Source organism: Gavialis gangeticus, unplaced genomic scaffold (assembly GCF_001723915.1).
Source record: "Gavialis gangeticus isolate Ggan-Ray unplaced genomic scaffold, GavGan_comp1, whole genome shotgun sequence".
Taxonomy (NCBI): Eukaryota; Metazoa; Chordata; order Crocodylia; family Gavialidae; genus Gavialis; species Gavialis gangeticus.
In genome coordinates this window covers 143,357,225-143,376,139 of record NW_017728992.1, presented here as the reverse complement: position 1 = coordinate 143,376,139, position 18,915 = coordinate 143,357,225, and the positions used below count along the sequence as shown (strand labels likewise).

General features: G+C 44.7%; 1 protein-coding gene and 1 pseudogene across 2 annotated transcripts; one reads left to right on the top strand and one right to left on the bottom strand.

The window, feature by feature from the left end:
• Positions 1-195: 195 nt before the first annotated feature.
• LOC109298892 lies at positions 196-824 on the bottom strand (annotated as a pseudogene).
• A 1,860-nt stretch (positions 825-2,684) lies between these two features.
• On the top strand, positions 2,685-17,512 carry IMPA1 (inositol monophosphatase 1). Of its 2 annotated transcripts, none has more exons than XM_019527849.1 (9): positions 2,685-2,771; positions 4,446-4,527; positions 6,443-6,576; positions 9,661-9,765; positions 10,346-10,391; positions 10,515-10,623; positions 11,339-11,447; positions 12,167-12,318; positions 15,224-17,512. In XM_019527849.1, exons 2-9 carry the CDS (start codon positions 4,465-4,467, stop codon positions 15,340-15,342), a joined length of 837 nt encoding a protein of 278 aa, XP_019383394.1. In that variant the 5' UTR covers positions 2,685-2,771; positions 4,446-4,464; the 3' UTR covers positions 15,343-17,512. The 2 variants fall into 2 exon arrangements, with proteins under 2 accessions (XP_019383394.1, XP_019383393.1); XM_019527848.1 differs by having other exon boundaries at positions 12,155-12,318.
• The last annotated feature ends 1,403 nt before the right edge of the window (positions 17,513-18,915 follow it).

The window sequence follows — 18,915 nt, the reverse complement described above, 5'->3', positions numbered from 1 at the left end:
GTTAGGGCGGCTAGGAGCTGGAACCAACTTCCAAGGGAAGTGGTGCTGGCCCCTACCCTGGGGGTCTTTAAGAAGAGGCTGGATGCCTACCTGGCTGGACTCATTTGAGTCCCGTTTCTCTTTTTGGGGTTTTTTGTTGTTCTCCCGCCCTGGCGGGGGGTCGGGCTAGAATATCTACTAGGTCCCTTCTGACCCTTAATCTATGAATCTATGCTCTGAGATGGATGTGGTGGGCGAGATCTCTTCTTTGCATTTCACAATGCCAGTGTGGTCTGGCAGGGGCTTTTTGGGGCCAATCTTCCCATTTGGGTCCCAAGGCAGCATGATCTTAATTTAATACCCAATGCACCCTGCCTGAGAAGGATGTGGTGCATGGTTGTATTGACAGTGGTTTACAGGGTCTTCACAAACTTCACGAACTTGGCTCACTGGCCCCCGAGTTTGCCAGACAACTACCTCACAACCCTCAGCACTACTCTCTATGATGAAGCGGACAGCACAGCAGGCTCTGCGCACTGCTAAGCCTCCCAGAAGTTTGTAACACGGCAACTGCTTGGGCAACAGCACACAGATCTCTTCTGGCCACCTCAGCATGGAGCTCAACACTTCCTGCCGGGAAGCAAAACCTCACTGGCACAGCGGTCTTTTTCATCCAGAATCTTGTGAGTTCTGGTAGCCAGGATGATCATTTCAGTCCTGGGTGGATTTACTCTGACCTCATCTGTGGCCAGTTCACGAATCAGAAACTGGCTCAGCTCCACTTTGAAAATGCCATCAGCCACAAACTTGCACTTCTTGGACATCTTTACTAGCTGAATAAGGCCAAAGTGACAGGTTTGATACCTATAGGGGGCACAAGACCTTTCCTGCCTTAAACAGGAGCTTGGACTAAATCCATAGATTGTTAGGGGCTGGAAGGGACCTTGTAGATCATCAGGTCTAGTCCCCCTGCACCAGGCAGTAAAAGACAACTGGGATCAAGAGACCCCAGTGAGGTGACTGTACAGTCTTTTTGAATATTTCTAGGGTAGGTGATTGCACCACCACTGGAGGGAGTTTATTCCAGTCTGGACCCCCTAACTGAAAGTTTTTTCCTGGAACTGAGCCTGAAGCAGCCTTCCAGGAGTCTTTATCCATTGCTCCTGGTCTTCCCCAGGGGTGCCCTGGTGAACAGGGCAGACCCTACAGTGAGAGACTGCCGGACCTGAACCTATTCAGCCTCCACAAGAGAAGGCTGAGGGGGGACCTGGTGACCGTCTATAGACTCACTAGGGGGGACCAGAAGGGTTTGGGGGAGACGCTGTTTCCCCTAGCGCCCGCTGGCATAACAAGGAGTAATGGGCACAAGTTGATGGAGAGGAGGTATAGATTGGACATCCGCAAAAACTACTTCACAGTTAGGGCGGCTAGGAGCTGGAACCAACTTCCAAGGGAAGTGGTGCTGGCCCCTACCCTGGGGGTCTTTAAGAAGAGGCTGGATGCCTACCTGGCTGGACTCATTTGAGTCCTGTTTTTGTTTTGGGGTTTTGTTGTTCTCCCGCCCTGGTGGGGGGTCGGGCTAGAAGATCTACTAGGTCCCTTCCGACCCTAAATCTATGAAACTATGAAACAGCTGTTTACTGAGTTCTTGATGTGCTCCCCGATGTAGCGGTAAGCTGCTACCAAGTCCCCTCTCAGCCTTCTCTTCTGTAGGCTGAAGAAGCCAAAGTCCCTCAGCCTCTCCTCCTATGGCTGGTCTTGCAAGTCCCTGATCACATGGGTGACTCTTCTCTGGACGCTTTCAAGTTTTTTCCACATCCTTGTTGAAGACTGGCACCCAGAACTGGACGCAGTCCTCTGGCTGCAGTCTCACCAGTGTGGAGAACAGTGGGAGTATCACTTCCTTAGTTTTGCATGAGATGCAACAGTTAACGCCTACATCAGCGTTTCTCACTCTGTGGGTCACGATCCAAAAGTGGGTTGCAAGAATATATGAAAGCCTCATGAATAAACTAAAAATGGATCCACAAACTTTAAACATGGATTCTCCTTTGAAGGAGAAAAATGTGAGAAACTTCTTTTTGCCTGATTTTAAAGGAGAAAAACTGAGAAGCCATAGCTTTTCCCTTGACTCTGCGAGGGGCTTCTTAGGCACCACCCCCCGGCCAAAACACCGGGGGCGGGGGCAGGGGGCAGCAGGCCAGGACTGCGGGGCACTGGGTCGGGATTGGCCGCTAGTGTTTGCAAGTGGGTTCTGGTCCAAAAAAGGGTGGGAGCCACCAGACTAACCTATTGCCCTGCGGCTCTATGCTGCGGTGCCCTCTTCTCCAGCTCATGCTCCCAAGGGACACGTGCAGCCAGCAGACCCAGAGCGGCGCTGCAGGTCCCCGGGCAGCAACCCGGACGGAGGTTTCCAGGCTCGCAGCAACCCAAAAACCAACGTCCCCGGGGTGGAGCAGGCAGATGAAGGAAACCTTCCCCAGGGCTGCGAAGAGGCGGAAGCCGCCCGTCGGTCCGCCCGGTCCCGGCTCAGCCCCAGCTGGCGGGGAGACGACCGCACGCGCTAGCTCATGGCCACCAGTGTCCTAGGGCAGGAGAGAGCAGCGTAACCTTGCAACAATATTACGTCACGTGTACGTAACAGCTACGCACCGCCCCTGCCATCCGCCATGAAGGACATCTCCCGCCCCCGCCGGTGCTCTGTAGGGGGTGCTGACGGCTGCGGCGCATGCGTGCCCGCGGGTGCTCGAGCGGGAGACAGAAGAAGCCAGCAGGTGCGGCCGGCACTGCGGGTAGGAGTTGGGGTTACCGATTTATGCCTGCGCACTGGCCCCGAGGATGCTGCGTGCGGGTTGCCCCCTCCCCCGCACACTCCCGGGGGGCCGGCCAGCCTTCGCCGTCATCCGTATCCGGGCGGGAGGAGGTCATGGGGTAACGGGGCTGTGTCCGTGTGTTGCGGCGCCTCGCAGCCCGGCGGGGTTGTCTGATCCTCCTCTTTCTGGACAGAATCCGTCTGGCGCCGTCTCTGGTGCAGGGGACACGGCCGGGTGCAACCCCCCTCCCCCCACTAATGAGACCTAACGAGCAGCGCCTGTTCATACCGCAGACCAGAGGGTGGCTGCAGCCCTGTGCATGGGGCCCGCACGGTGGGCATCATCCAGCTACCAGGAGGGGGAAGGGCAGCCCTGCATGTGGGGGCGGGGGAGCTTGAAAGGGGGACGGCTCAGCCCGGCAAGGGGAGGGGGAGTGGTCTGGATCCAAACCAGCCCCATGGGTGGAAAAGAGGGCAAGACCTGGCAGCGCAGGGGGAAGGAAACATGACCTGGCTCTAACTGGGCATTCAGGACTTGACGTTTGGGAATTTGGCAGTGGGGAAGTTGACTGTATCTGGCCACTGCTCCCCTGCCAACCAAATTTCCTGACCTGTGGGGAGCCCTGGGAGCCAGATGCAGCATGGTCATGGTCTGTGTTTGGCCTCCCGGCTGGAAGTTGAGCACCCTGATCCACAGGGCCTTTGAATGATCAGCACTGCCATTTTCTTTAGCCACTTGCACAAAAAAAAAGTTTCCTTCAGGAATACACAAGGATCCTTTCATTCACATATTTTAGGATGTCATAAACCAGCCATAGTAAAAAAACACTGTTTATCCAAAAATACATAGTACAGCAATGCTAGTGCATGCAGAGATATACCTAATACAGTGAGTGCTAAGTAATATATACTTACAGGGAGGGAAGTATCTTGAGACTGAAGTAAATCATGTATGTTCTGAAGTGATAGTAACTTTTTGTTGTTTATTTATCCAGAGCAACTTATTTAGTTGTGGAAAACCTGTGCGTGTGGAATAAATTACTGCATCAGAGCCGGTCCTAGTTTCACTAGCCTCTAATTTTAAAATGTCTAAAGTAGTTTAAAACCACACTTGATTTAAAAATATCCTAAATTGTCTGGCAAGCTTCCATCCAAAGCAAATTATAGTGAAGATCCTAATCTTTAACTGGCAGCCTCAGAGTTGTACAGTGTCTTTAAAGATGTGGTCTCCATGACAATGGTTTGGCATTGATCCTACAAAAATGTGTGCGTGTATTTAAATTTGCAGACTCCGAAGTGATCACCCTGAGGTCAGTGACTACAATCAGACTCTTCTCAATGCATAAAGTTAAGCACTTAGTATGCTTTTTGTAAGACACAGGACCTATGTCGATTAATGCTTTAGCACTATTTTAGTGTGCTTTTACCACAGATATAGTAAGCAATTCTATAGGCAAGGCACATCTTTAGACTGTTTTCCAGGAGTTCATCCATGATGGAGACAGGATAACTTTTCACTGTTAGTATATGTAAATGCCAGCAGATATGGAACGCCGTAATTAAAAATAAGGAGAACAGTAGTCCATTAGTCAACGATTTGAGGACGTGCAAAACTTTCTAAATAAGCTTTTATATTTATATATCTACTAAATAGGCTCTTTATCTAAAAGAAGATGGCTGATCCTTGGCAAGAATGCATGGATTATGCAGTCACTTTAGCAAGAAAAGCTGGAGAGGTAAGAGACTCTATATATGTTACATAATATTTCTTGAAAACTCAGATAGGCTTTTTAGAGAAATTTTGCTTTTAAGCCTGGCCAAATGTTCTACCTGTATTTTGTCAAAAATATGAATTGTTATGCATCTTTCATGGCAGAGTGAAGTGTTGAGTTCAAAATTCTCTCTCCAGTTTCTCAGCTGGGATAATTTAGAAGAAAAAATATGTGACTTTTTGGGTCATTGTCTAGCCACGATTTGTATTTTGTCTCTGGCTTGCAACAAGAGCACTTTAAAGGAGGAAAGCAGTATCTCTCACCTTTCTCTTGCAGCACTTTGATCTTCTGCCTAAAGGCTGACAGTCTTTCCAGAAGTCCTTTCACAGCCTCTTATCTCTCCTCTTTGCCCTGTGTAAACAAGTTGTATAAGTCTCTATCCATCCCTCCTTATCAAGTTTCTCTCCCTTAGTGTAGATCAGTGGTTCCCAAAGGTTGTGCTATGGCACATTAGTGCAGAGAGGAAGTATGCTATGGGATCCCCGCATGTGTAAAGGTAAATGCTCTCTTCTCCCATCTGGCACCCTGGTCCTGCCCCAGTTACTTCAGCTGTGCCTGCAATTGCTCCTCTAGGTACTGCTGTTGCAGCTGCCTTCCCTGCCCTTCCACAGCCTGAGGCAGCCCCTGTGTTGGCCACCACCATGCTTCCAGTAGCACGCTCTTCTGTGAATGGGCAGGTGGGAGGACCCAGAGATGGAGCTGTGCTTTGAAGCCTGGCTGGTCCCCTCCACTCCTCCTCTGCTTCTGGGGATAGCAGAAAAGGCCATAGGTGTCATTGCCAGCATGTGAGACCCTGCATGAGCAGCCTTAGTAGCAGGGGCTGCCCTTGCCCTCTGAAATACAGACCAGGGGACAGACAGTGGAAAGAACAGGTTGTAGCAGTGTTAGATCCTTCTCCCACCAACCTTAAGTGGCACCAGCTGGATCAGTAATTCTCAATTTATTTACTCTCAAGGCCCCCCTCCATATCTTACCTGAATTTGAATTTGTTAGTGATTTTCAGCTGGGTGAAGCAAATTCAGAAAAATAATGGAGTTATTTTTTCAGCAGTACTCCTCAGCACTGGTCTAGCCTGGGAATGAAATGTTACATGTTTTGGGGGAAAAAACTGTGTGGTGCACACAACTTTTTGGGTGTAAGAGTGAAATTTTCCACCGGTTTTAATTCAGGAAAAAAGTGTGTTCCAGGTCTCAGTTTGGAAACATTAGTGTAGATGACTGTAGTCTGACGTTACAGTAGACTAAAAAAAGAGCCAGATCTCTAGTTATAACGATGGCCAGATCTTTGCTTACTACCTTTAGTCTTACAGTATATCAGCTGTAACCCAAAGAGCCATGCAGTTTTCAGAATTTCATTAAGTTGCTTCAATCATTTCATTAAACTTTTTTTTTTTTTTAATTGTCTCGTTTCTGCTCAGGGCCCTTAGATGTGTTTTTTTTGGTCCAGAGGCATAAATTCTTATTCCTGCTCGTCTTGCATTGGCTGCAGTCAGATATACATTGTCTGCCCTGGAATACAGATTTAAGCATTTTTATTCAGCATTGTAGTATTATTGTAAATTACTACACTATTATTAGAGTGTCAATTTTGAAAAATTCTAACGAAATAGAGGTGCGCAAGGTTTCATTCTCAAATGGGACTTTTTGTGAAGCACCTAAACTACATATGTAAGTTTACCAGGATTATGGTGTAGATTGGAGGGTGGAGAGCCCTAAGTTCATGTTTTCTAATTCAGGATTTGTCACTGATTTTGTTTGTGTCTTTGCATACAAGACAAATTGTAATAAATTGAAGAGAGCATCATTGTTTTGAGTTTTTGTGTGTAAATAGAATATCTAGTGTGTTCCAGTTTTATTTTAAAAAATAATTTTCTTTTCAGGTTGTCCGTGAAGCACTGAAAAAAGAAATATCTATTATGACTAAAAGCTCCCCAGCAGATCTGGTAACTGTTACAGATCAAAAAGTGGAACAAATGATTATTTCTGCAGTAAAAGAAAAATATCCTTCTCACAGGTATAACTTCTGTTGGTATTAAAAATGCTCTGTTCGAAAGTAGTGACCAAAGGAATAGAACAGGGGTCGGCAACCTATGGCATGTGTGCCCAACATGGCATACGGCATGGTTTTTATTGGCATGCAGGCTGCTTCTCGCCCCAAGGGGCGGGAAGAGGCATGCCCAGATTGAGCAGCACACGGCTGCCTGGGAACAGCCTTGTGCTGCTGATGACCCTTGCCACTGCTGGACCCCAGCCCTGGAACACCACCAACCCCAGCCAGGTTAGAGCCCCTGGCCCCAGTCCCAACCCTGTGCTGCTGGCCACGTGCTGCCGGCAGGCCCCAGCCGGCACCACTGCTGCCACGGGCCCCGGGCCCAGTCGGTACGGGGTCGTCAGCAGCGTTGGGATGTGGCTGGGGCCACAGACCTGCACAGGACCTGGCCTCATCCCAGTTCTACAGACAGCCCCAGCTATGTGCTGTTGGCAGGGCCGGCTGGAAAAACTGCCACCACTGGGCCAGGGCTGTTGGCAGCACTGGGATGAGGCCGGGGCCCAGGCCTGTGGACCTGTGCAGGCCCCGGCCCCATCCTGGTGCTGCCGGCAGGCTCAGCCACGTGCAGCCAGCGGGCCCGGCCCCAGCCGGCACCTTCACTGCCTCTTCCTGCCCCAGCCCAGTGCCGCTGCTAGGCTGGGGCCGTCAGCAGTGCCAGGATGAGGTTGGGTCCTGGGCCCATCTCGGCGCTGCCGACAGCTCTGGCTATGCGCTGCTGGCGGGCCCAGCCCTGGCCGGCACCTCCACCACCACTGCTGGGCTGGGGTGATCGGCAGTGCCAGGATGAAGCCAGGGTCCCATCCTGGCACTGCCGGCAGGCCCAGCCCCAGCCACATGCTGCCACCGGGCTGGGCCCTGCCCAGCACCTCCACCACCTGCCTCAGCCCAGCGCCGCTGTTGAGCCAGGGCCATCTGCAGTGCCAGGATAAGGTTGGGGCCCGGGCCCATCTCGGTGCTACTGGTGGGCCTGGCCCTGGTCGGCACCTCCGCCACCGCTGCTGGGCCAGGGTGATCGGCACCACCGGGAGGAGGCTGGGGCCCCATCCTGGCGCTGCTGGCGGTCTCAGCCCCAGCCATGTGCTGCTGCCGGGCCAGGCCCTGCCCGGCACTTCCACCTCCTGCCCCAGCCCAGCACCACAGCTGTCTGCAGCATTGGGATGAGCCCAGTGCCAGGGCCCATCTTGGTGCTGCAGAGGGCCCCAGCCCCAGCCACGTGCTGCCGGTGAGCTTGGCTCCAGCCAGGACCACTGCCAGCCCCAGCCCAGTGCTGCTGCTGGGCCTGGGCTGTCAGCAGCATCAGGATGGGGACGGGGCCCTTTGTGCAAACAGCTTCCCTGTGCGGTCCTTCTGTACTCTGCCACACTGGGTTGCACACGCTGCGCTTGGGAGGGCAGCAGGGCCGGGAGTGCAGCGTGTGTGAGGGCTGTACAGTGGGGAGCATCGCTGGTATCTGCTGTCTCCCTGGAGCCTGAGGTATCTGCTCCTTCCCTGGAGGCTGGGTCTGGGAGGCAGCAGCTGTTTGCAGCCTCCTGGCTGCAGCTGGTCCAGGTTCTGGGTAGCTGCTGATAGCCACGGAGCCTGGGCTGGGGGGCAAGGGGCAGCAGGCCTGAGGGGCAGGGGCAGCAGGGGTACGAGCAGAGCTGAGGGGCAGGGGGCACGAGCAGGGCATCCTGTACCCCCTCCCTTCATTTTGTTTTTCTGGCATGCCGGCACTCCGGCACCTTCCAAGGTAGGCATTGTGTATTTTTCGGCACTCCAGCCAAAAAACGTTGCCTACCCCTGGAATAGAATATGGAATCTGATGTGTATTCAGTGAAGTTCAGCTCTGAGGCTGCCAGGAGGTTACAGGATAACTTGAACTTCAGTATGGTGAATATCTAAAGTGTACTTCGTGCAAATTTTATTCAAATTTTTCTGATTTTCTAACTGTAATTCACTTTCAGTTTACAAATGTGGTATAGTTCTGGAATAGGGTGAGTCCTTCCGATCTTGTATGATGGATGATCTCTACAGATCCTTTATCTATCAATCTTCTGACTTCTTCAGAAAGATATAAAATTTCCATCCCAAGAAATAGTATATTTTGCCTAACTCAGCTCCCAAGTACCCCAGTTTGGTTTATTGCTTATGTTTATTAGTTTTCATATAAGTTTGATAAAATTTTCTATTCATCCTTATAATCATTAACTCATTCTTTTAAATTTGATAATCTAGATAATATAGCCCTGATGTATTAGCAATTAAGTTGCCTATTGATCTAAATCTGTTTAAAATGTTGAAATAAGCAAATGCTTAATGAGATGGTTTTATTTTACTGTTTAAAAATCTGTGTGTAGTAGTCTCAGGATCTCGTACCTGATTTGGTTTTTGTTCATTTGGTATTGGGTAAGGCTTTGGGGTTTTTCTGGGTTTTTTTGTTTGTTTGTTTGTTTCTTTCTTTCTTTCTTTCACTAATAGTAGCAGTCTGCCTGTCTATGTAGAAAAGATGTGTTTTATTTCTACACACTGATAAAAGGTTATATATAAAATAACTACATCCTATAGACTGGTAATAAGAAAATTCTACCTGGTTTGTCCATTCTATCCTGCAGTTCAGAAAAGTAAAAATCAAAAAGCACTTGACAGCAGAATAAACTGAAACTTACTTAAAATAGATTTAAGTACAAGTAGTATTGTGCCCTTTTATTCAAACTGCTTATGTATGACACTAGTTATTTGAAAAAGACTGTTTCAATGAGAAAATCTAATGTCTAAAAAATTCCGGCTTTGAACTAATAATAAAGAATAGACACATTTTATGTGATCACAGATGTCATCATTAGCTTCCTTTAGATGCCAGTTGCAATTTATTTATTTTCACTTTAATTTCACGTCAAAAATTGCTGCTTAATTCTTCTACCAATAATCTGAAAATTATGGCATTGCATCTGGCTTTCTTTTAAGAATGGTAGAGGTCAGTTGCCTCAAAAATAACTGTGTTCAAAGTGCTATGCTAAATTTATTTGTCTTCATAGTTTGTTTATGTCTTTTCTGTATTTTGTCTTGTAGTTTCATTGGGGAAGAATCTGTCGCAGCAGGAGAAGGCAGCACCTTGACAGATAATCCTACATGGATCATTGACCCTATTGATGGAACTACTAATTTTGTACACAGGTCCATTTTTTAAAATTTATTTCTAGTTACTGTCTAAACTGGTAAACAAACTAGACTTCCTCTTCTGACCCTGGAATAAGCAAAGTTACAGTTTTAAATCTCTTTTGCAATAGATGCATTCAATGAATCCATCTTGGATATCTTCCTTGTACATGACTAGAAACAGTATTATATAACTAGTCAAGTCTAGTGACTCTCTGACTAGTTGAATTTAACTAGAATAGCATATTTCTACACAGTATTATTCTTTCAGGTATAATGATTACAGAATGAAAGCAGCGATTGGCAAGACTTGAGAGACCAGTAATTTATAACCTCTTTTGTATAGAATTAAACTAAAGCACCCATTTGCCTGAGCCTATTAACCTAACAGTACTCCATCCTTCCTTTTGAACTATAAGCTATCCGCAGTTATAATTGACATTGAGTATACTTGGGTCCCAGGAGAGAAATTCTGGGAGCATCCTGTTCTGGTTTGTATGTTTTTGCCCATCTTTATTTATACTCCATCTGCATTTAACAGAAATTGTAAATACATATAGTAATAATGAACTATAATTAGTAAAATGCTTTTTTTAAGGTTTCCATTTGTGGCTGTTTCAATTGGCTTCAGTGTAAACAAAAAGGTAAATTTATCTCTTTATTACTTAACGTCCAACAGAGATAATCTAATTCATAACATCTTTATACAAGATCTGTATTTCCACATCAGCTAAAAAGAGAAAAAGACTCATTCTTTCTGCTTTCAGATGGAATTTGGAATTGTATACAGTTGTGTAGAAGACAAAATGTACACTGGCAGGAAAGGAAAAGGTGCATTTTGCAATGGCCAGAAGCTTCAAGTATCAGGTCAAGAAGGTAAGTTGTACTGAGCAGATTCTCTGTCAGACAGGAGTGACAAGAATGGTAGCTTACATTTTAGTTACTGACAGATTTTTTTTAAATTAAATTTTGGAAAAGGTGAATATTTTACTGATAGTATGATTTTTAACAAATAAAGATTTGGTTTTATCTTAGGAAAATGCCCACTGAGGTAAGGGGTTGTGTTCTGGGTTTTCTTTAGAGTTGAAAAATAAAAAATAAGATTCAGCCATTTGGGGAATTTATTTCCTGCCTATTTGAAACTGTAATGTTCAGAAACAGTAACAAATCTCTCAAAAAACTAACTGTATTACAGCTTAACTGGCAAAGTATTTAAACTGTGGACTTGAATACTTTTTAGTAGTAGTAGTAGTATCTCACTGTTTACTTGCTTATTAACCTGAACAAAGATAATTCATGTTTAACTGTGCTGGACTGTGGGCTTCAAGATTTGAAAATATGTTAATGCTTATAGAATTGTGTTTTATCATATAACTCTCCCCAGTGAATGTATACGCAGAATGAAGCTGGACAGTGTCTTTTTTTTTTTTTGCCGTGTTCTTCCTGTAATATCCACATTAAGAAAATGTATTGCTCCAAATTTACATGGTACGCAGGACAACATGCCAGATAAATGGTTACAATAACTATGAATGCCTTTTTATTGTCTTTATGTAAAACTGTTGAAAAAAGTCAGTTTGTCTTTTTTCAGATATTACAAAATCCCTTTTAGTAACAGAACTGGGATCAAACCGTGATCCAGAGGTTTTAAAAACTGTTCTGTCTAACATGGAAAAGCTGCTCGGTATTCCTGTTCATGGGTAAGATGCTCTTATTTTTTTAGTGTTCTACTTAGCACCAAACATGATTTTAGGAAGGAAAATAAGTTAACTTAATTCCATTTTACCATATTTTTAAATGGGAAAATGTGATTTAAAGTTGGCTGTCTTGTGATTTAATATAACTTTTGTAAGTCTGAACAAAGGTCTGTAATAGTTTTGCTGAACTAAGGAGTATTTTTTAATTGAGCATTACATTTAGATTTTTTGCAGATGTCAAAGCTGCATCCAGTGTTAAATTAAAAAGAGAGTTAAAATCTCTTACAAGGCAAATAATGCATATTGCATGCAGACTAGCACCCAAGAAATGAAGGAGACTACTTTTTTTTTCTAAGCTGGATATTTTTATCAATGTTTATCTTCAGTTATTGTAACTCACTTCACATCTTCACCATAAAAAGAAAAATTTGATTTCATTAATACAATTTATGAAAATGATTTTTTATCCACGTTCAGTATTTTTAATTATGTCTTTTTAACTAAGTTAGCTGAAATTGGGTGACGCATACTTATAGATTTGTTCACAGTTAAAACAGAAGTAAACACAGATGCATATTGGCTTATTTCTCACTGCAGCATTCCTTCACAGTAGCACTAGTTTGCTGTTCTAACTGCACACCTTGTCCACCCAGTGGGTAAATTGTTAATATTCTAGTATTTCTGTAAAGTACTCTCACTTTAATAGTGTGTTTGTCTCTTAGGATTAGAGCTGTTGGTACAGCAGCTGTAAACATGTGCCTTGTGGCAACTGGTGGAGCTGATGCATATTATGAGATGGGCATACATTGCTGGGACATGGCAGGAGCTGGAATCATTATTACTGAAGCAGGCGGCGTGCTGCTAGATGTATCAGGTAAAACAAAGCAAACTGAAAGGTTCTTTTTTCATGGGAGTTTGGGAACTCTCCCTCCCCCTCCCTTTTTTTTCCTGTTTGTCTGGTAGAAAAATAAATATAGCTAAAATGAGATCAGTGAGACTTTCAGTGTGTCCCCCCTGCCCTACTACACATGTTGTGTAGATTTATATTGTGCTCTATCCAGAAAGGCTCAGAGTGGTTTACAAGAAATAACAAACAACAGTAATTTACCTAAATGACACCCCAAAACTAGAAAATGTCGCACAACACCACTCACTCCTGCTTCCCTGCCTGGTATGTGTTAAGAGCAAACCCTCTGGCAAATATCAGCCCCCATTCACCTTTAGGTACAAGTAACTTCATCCCACTCCCTTCCTCTCCACCCAGTGCCAGTTATACTCCCATCAGATACCAGTTGTGAAAGGGGATTGCTGAATCCCATTTGGAGAATGTAGAGAACTACTGTATCCTTGGTGGAGGGGGTTTAACATTTTGTGGCCCGACTTCTGCCCCCTTTTTGGGTCTATAATAGCAGTGAACCTGGGAAGGATGTTAATCCAGCCAAAATTATTGAGGAGGCAGAAACTCTAGTGGCATGATGGGCAACCTGCATGCTACATATAACACAGGCAGCCCCTGGGTGTGGCAGTCAGGTAGGGAGCATAAAGCAGAGCAACAGATAGCTGTGGAGTTCAGGGAGAGTGTGGGGTTTAATTTGTCACCAGTGAAAAAGGTTGGCCACCACTGCTCTGGGACATGGAGAGTGTTGCTGCATAGCTCCCAGTGACATGACTGATTCAGGTGAGAGGCTGTAAGGACGGTTCAGATGGGTTGGTACTTTTTCTCCTCAGTGGCTGCATCTATATGAGTTGTTTACCATGGAGTAAAAGTCTCATGTCTACATGTGTAGCCCTATTAGGCCTCAGGAAACTAATTCACTCCATAGCAGGGTAGTACTTGTAAATACAGAAAACCCTTGCTATTCACGAACTCTGGGTTTGCGGATTCAAATATTCGCAGGGGGAGGGCAGAGCCGGAAGGCAGGCAGAGAGCAAGTGCCAGGGACATGGAGGGAGGTGGCGGCGGCATCTTCTCCCCCAGAGGCAGTTGCGGCAGTGCTCAGGGGAGGGGACGGGTCAGTCCCCAGGCACTGCAGGAGAGCAGGGGGTGGCTATGGGGCCTGGGGGGGAGCCCCGTCAGTATTCACAGATTTCGCTATTCACGGGGATCTCTGGAATGTATCCCCCATGAATGGCAAGGGTCTCCTGTACTTGTATTGAGGGTAGTATTTTTAAGTACTTGTATTTAAAAGTACTACTCTGCTGCAGAGATTGTTACTTTGCAGCAGTGCACATGTAGATGCTGACACAGCTGGCTGGGACACAAGGATGCTTCAGTGTGGGGGCTGCCTGCTTGCTAGTCCCACACTGGAACACCCTTGTGCCTCAGCTAGCTTTTCTGCTGAGCTGGGTCAGACCATGGCTGGCAGGCTGATCCTGCCCACCCCTTGCCAGCCAGGGCTGCTCTAACCCAGCTCAGCATGCTGTGGTTCCTGGGTGCATGTGTAAATGTGGCTCTGGGGAGCAATTGTGCTGGAGCTTATTGCTTCGCTTTTAAAAGCACATGTAGATGTGCCTGATCTGTAGCCCTGAGTGTGAGGAACAGAATCCTGAGCTGCCCAAGAACTGTGGTAGGAAGCAGTCCAGGAAGTTGTGTGTTGTGGGTGGTGGTGTCTGTGCAATCAGAGCCTTCAGTCAGGATCCAGTGGAGTGGGCTAGACTTTGAGCCCACTGCCATAGTCACTGAATTTGGTTCAAATGGGATATTACCATAACCTAAATCTTTGATAGTGTTAGGATCTATACTCATTATTCTGAGAGCAAGTCATTGGGCTAACAGAGGACTGTAGGTTGTCCATTCCCACTGAAACAACTGTTTGAACAGTTCATGGACTAGGCATGGGGAAGAACCTACTTCCCTACCTGCTACACAACAGAAATTACTGAGAGCTATGTACAGTTTCCAGGGATAGGAATCAATCCTAAATATTTAGGCTGCATTTGTGCCATAACAGTAACAACAATTCTTCAATGATGCCAAAGTGAAATAGGTTGTTTATTTGACTGCCATAGATTGTAAGTCACTTTTGTAATTGGGTTAATGATGATAATAGGAAATTCCAAAGAAAATGGAGGATGGTTTAGTAAGATTTAATAGACCTCCACTTGCATTGTCATGCAATCAACTATTCCGTACGTAGTGTGGATCTCGGGGATGAGTTCTGCTAGTCTTGTCTCCAGAGTAGGGCCAAATTAGGGGAAGCAGCCTCAGTGAAATAGCTCTTTGCCAACTCACTGGAAGGCACCCCTCACCCAAACCCAATTTTCTTCTGCATCCTGCTTGCCTGTTCTCAGGATTTGTATTGGACTAAAGACTTGTCCTAAAGATGGTATAGGAATAAGGTGGTTGTGTTTTTACATTTATGTTAATAATTTGTCACCAAATCCATCTTCTGTTATTCCAAACATAGATAGATGTTGTTTTCTAATGTAACTTATTAAATGCCTGTAGCTTCTCTTATGCAGTCTTTCCTGTACAAGGTTTCTGTTGTTGGGTGATGCTGAATGTAAAGCAACTCAAATTAGAGCTCTGTTTCTTTCTAGCCACAGGATTTTTCTTTTACATTGTTACCCTTGAGAATTAGGATTTAAAAGAACTTTTTTGATATGCTGTAGATTTCTAGATACCTATATCAATGGCTACATATACATACATACATGCACACACCCACTCTGCCAGGCTATAAGTTGCTCTTTTTTAAAAAAAATATTCTTAATACTTGTTTTTGTCAAAATGTATATTCTAACATTACAAACCAATTAATTGTTAAATTATTTTATAGGTGGACCTTTTGATTTGATGTCACGAAGAATAATTGCTGCAAGTAGCCAAACCCTTGGGGAGAGAATAGCCAAAGAGCTTCAGATAATCCCCCTAAAAAGGGATGACGCAACAAATTAAATCAATGCTTAACCTTCAAGTGCAATAGTAAAATGGTTGCCATATACTCTGTATACTTGGAAAATGTGTGTTGCACTTAAATATGCAATGCGCTGTTGCATATCTTACTGAATACCTTATGAAGTTACCTCAAATCAAGGTTTTGGAATCCAACCAGTGTGATGTTGTTATAAAATGTGTTCCAATTATGTCTTTTGCACATACTCAGATTGCATATATGAATTTTGTTGTAAGTCTTAATTTTATTTGTTGTAACTTTGAAGGAAATACACAACAAAAAAGCAAGTCCTTGCAACTAGTACACTGGAGGTAGAACAATCAATTTAGCAATGTTAAAAAATGCAATTCTGTAAATCCATAAGGGACTCCTATCTTCTTGTTTGTGTTTCTTATATTTTATACACAGGAAACAGGATATGTTGTTTATCTGGTCTTTATATTAAATGAATCTAAAGTTTTAGAGTACAGTGAGCCTCTCCAGAAGTTCTGACCAATTAAAGACTGCTTCCAGACCTCACTAAAAATAGTCACTGGTAATTTGGGTTTTTTGGGCATTATTCCTTATTCCCTTCACTAATGATTTCATTTGGTATTGCTGGAATTCCTCAGGGAAGCATTCCCTACATGGAGAAAATTAGATAAGTTACTTATTCTTTAAACTTGAACTGAGTTTATTTCATTTGCAGTATTATTAAAAGTACAGAAATAATTGACTAGCATGCCTTGGAATGGATTTGTCCCAGGGAATAAAATCTGCATATACTTCCCATCACTATATGGCTTTCTGCTAACTAGTACAAAAGAAATGAAAATACATGAACATATATTGTGTAAGTTATGTCATTTGTCATATGTTGACATTTGTCTCCTGAACACTCAGTACCTGATGCATATAGTTTACCTATAGTTTCTGTTAATCTTTAATAGTAATTACTTGGACTGTCTAGGGTGAGAGAGAATTTACTTCAGAAGCTAAAAACATTTAAAATCTTTTAGATTTCAGATAACTTTGTAAAGCACATATCCAGTAGTTCAGACCTTAACCTAGTAATTATTTGAATGTTTGTCATATTTGAAAGCATGTAAAATATTTGAATACCATATTTCCTCGCATATAAAATGCACCTCCCCACCCAAAAAAATCAGTTCCACAAAACGGGTGAATATTTTAAGTAAAGAAGCTGTTTTCTATGCTGGAAAAGCAGCAAGCGTGGAGATACTATGCATGCCTTGCAGTTGTCAACATAGCTGCCATGATGGTGGGTTCCTCTGTTAACCTTTTCACCTATTGGCTGACCTCTGTAGCTTGTGGCTGAAGCGGCAAGTGAGCTGGTGGTAGTATCATGATGAACCTTGCACTGTAGAAATAACACTTTATGTATCAGAACATATATAAAGAACTACTTACAGTAAGGAATTAACAGTCTTGTTTCTGCCCTTACAAGGGTCTGGAGTCCAGCCTTGTGTGACTAAGTCTTCCCAGAAATACAGCAGATTCCAGGAAATGTGTTCTCCCAGGAGAGAGTCTGCATGAGGCAGCTGGGACCAGTAATTTCCTGGTGCCACTTTCTGGACACTCCTACTAGGTTTTAATGTATGTCACACAGCTGACCTAGACTCTGAAAAAACATTGTGTACATTCTCCCTTCTAAAATCAAGGCATGTGTTTTATTTAGGGGTTTGTTGCGTGAAGAAAATACAGTATAAAATGACAGTTAGGTAAGTTGATCACAATTCTCTTATGCGGCACCCTGTACAAATACATAAAGGGACACAGCTATCCCTAATGAGTTTAATTTAATAGTATTTAAAATTCTAATACTAGCTAGTCTGATTTCATAAGACCTTCATATGGGGTGTTCTTTGAAATTTATACAAATTTGTTTTTCAATAAGTATTTCAAGTGGGCACTTTAAATATTTGCATATTTGAGAATAATAATAATTTAGTTGGTCTGTTTTGGGGCTGACTTTTCTATTGGGGCCAAAATTTTCAGAAGTGTGTTGACCACCTTTGAGTGTCCAACTGAGACATCTCAAACTATTGATAATTTCTGAAAATATAGATATTTAGCATTCTGTCTCATTTCTTTTTGTTCTCGGAAATAGTCTCTTTTGTCTTGAAATAAAAGTACCAGCAGATCTCTTAATAGAAACCCTTGGCTCTTGAACCAGCTCGGGGTTTGGGAGTTTTATTCCTGTTTTACAGCAAGAATGTCAAAATTGTCCTGGGTCCAAAAGGTTGACCGAGGGGCTCTTCCCAGACCAGAAGTGGAAGGCCAGCAGCATCAGGTCTACTGCTGGTGTAGGACTGACACCAGTGGCAGGGGGCCAGTGCCAGGAGCAGTCGTGTAGTAGCAGGGTGAGGGCTGTATCATCATAGCCCTTTCTCACTCCTACCTGATGCTGACATCTATATCCACTGGGGCCCAGAGACCCTGAATTTTGCAGCAGGTCATACCCCACTAGTCCCACCACCTAACTTCTGGTAGCTATTGGACTACTGCTGGGCCAGATGGAACATTTTCACAAGCCCCCCCCCCGCCCATTATTTTCCACTGGGAATTTTTTCCTGGTCTGAAGTCGAAAGATTTCCCAAATCTTTAGGAATTACGTGCAAAACACATTCTGAATTTTGACTAGCTCTTGTTTTTAGTGTAGGCTCAACCTAGGTTCTTGTAGAAATTTCTAACACGACCCCTACTTTACTCCATGAATATCCCACCATTTATATGTGCTTTGAGAGTGGCTCTCCAGCTGAGGATATAGGTTACAGCAGGGATGGGCAATTATTTTGGGCGGAGGGCTGCTTACTGAGTTCTGGCAAGCCATTGAGGGCTGCATGACAGGAAGCCAGGGGCAGCTAAATATTAATTTTCTAAATTTTTTAGGGGCCCCGCAGGCCGGATAAGAGCAGCTTGGTGGGCCGCATGCAGCCCGCGGGCCGCATTTTGCCCGCCCCTGGGTTACAGCCTAGGCTTGAAATAACATCATTTTTAATCTGCATACTCTTCAGCACAGGTGTGGAGTTTGGGCTTTTTATAAGCCTGGTATTACTATTTACTGGTAATAGTAGAGCATTATCCAGTCCTTTCAGACATTCCCCATCTTACATCTGGAGACAAGCTGCTACCCTGGCCCTAGGCTTCAAAGCCCAAGATCCTGACCGTTCTTTGCACTCCAGCCTAGTAGCTGAAAGCCACAAAACCAAATACTGTCTGAAGTCTCAGAACCTGTCTCCACTCAGGCCGATAAGCTCATCAAATCTGCAAGTGGCATGTCACAGCATGGACCACCCATCAGTGGAGCAGGAAATATGTTGCACAAGAAGTGCAGCTAAAGAACTTCATCCCCAACACCAAGCTTCTGCCTGTCAGGATGGCAGCTGTCCCACAGGGCCTGGACTGCTTTTAATCATCTCAGAATGGACATTGGATGGTTTAAGGCAAGCATGCACTCTTGGGGCCTCCAGCAATGCTGGCTGCATATATGGTGCTCAAGCTCAGACAGCTGACCACATAATCTGAATGCACTTACGGCCCTCTTACAGATGCCCTACTACATTGTGCGTCTG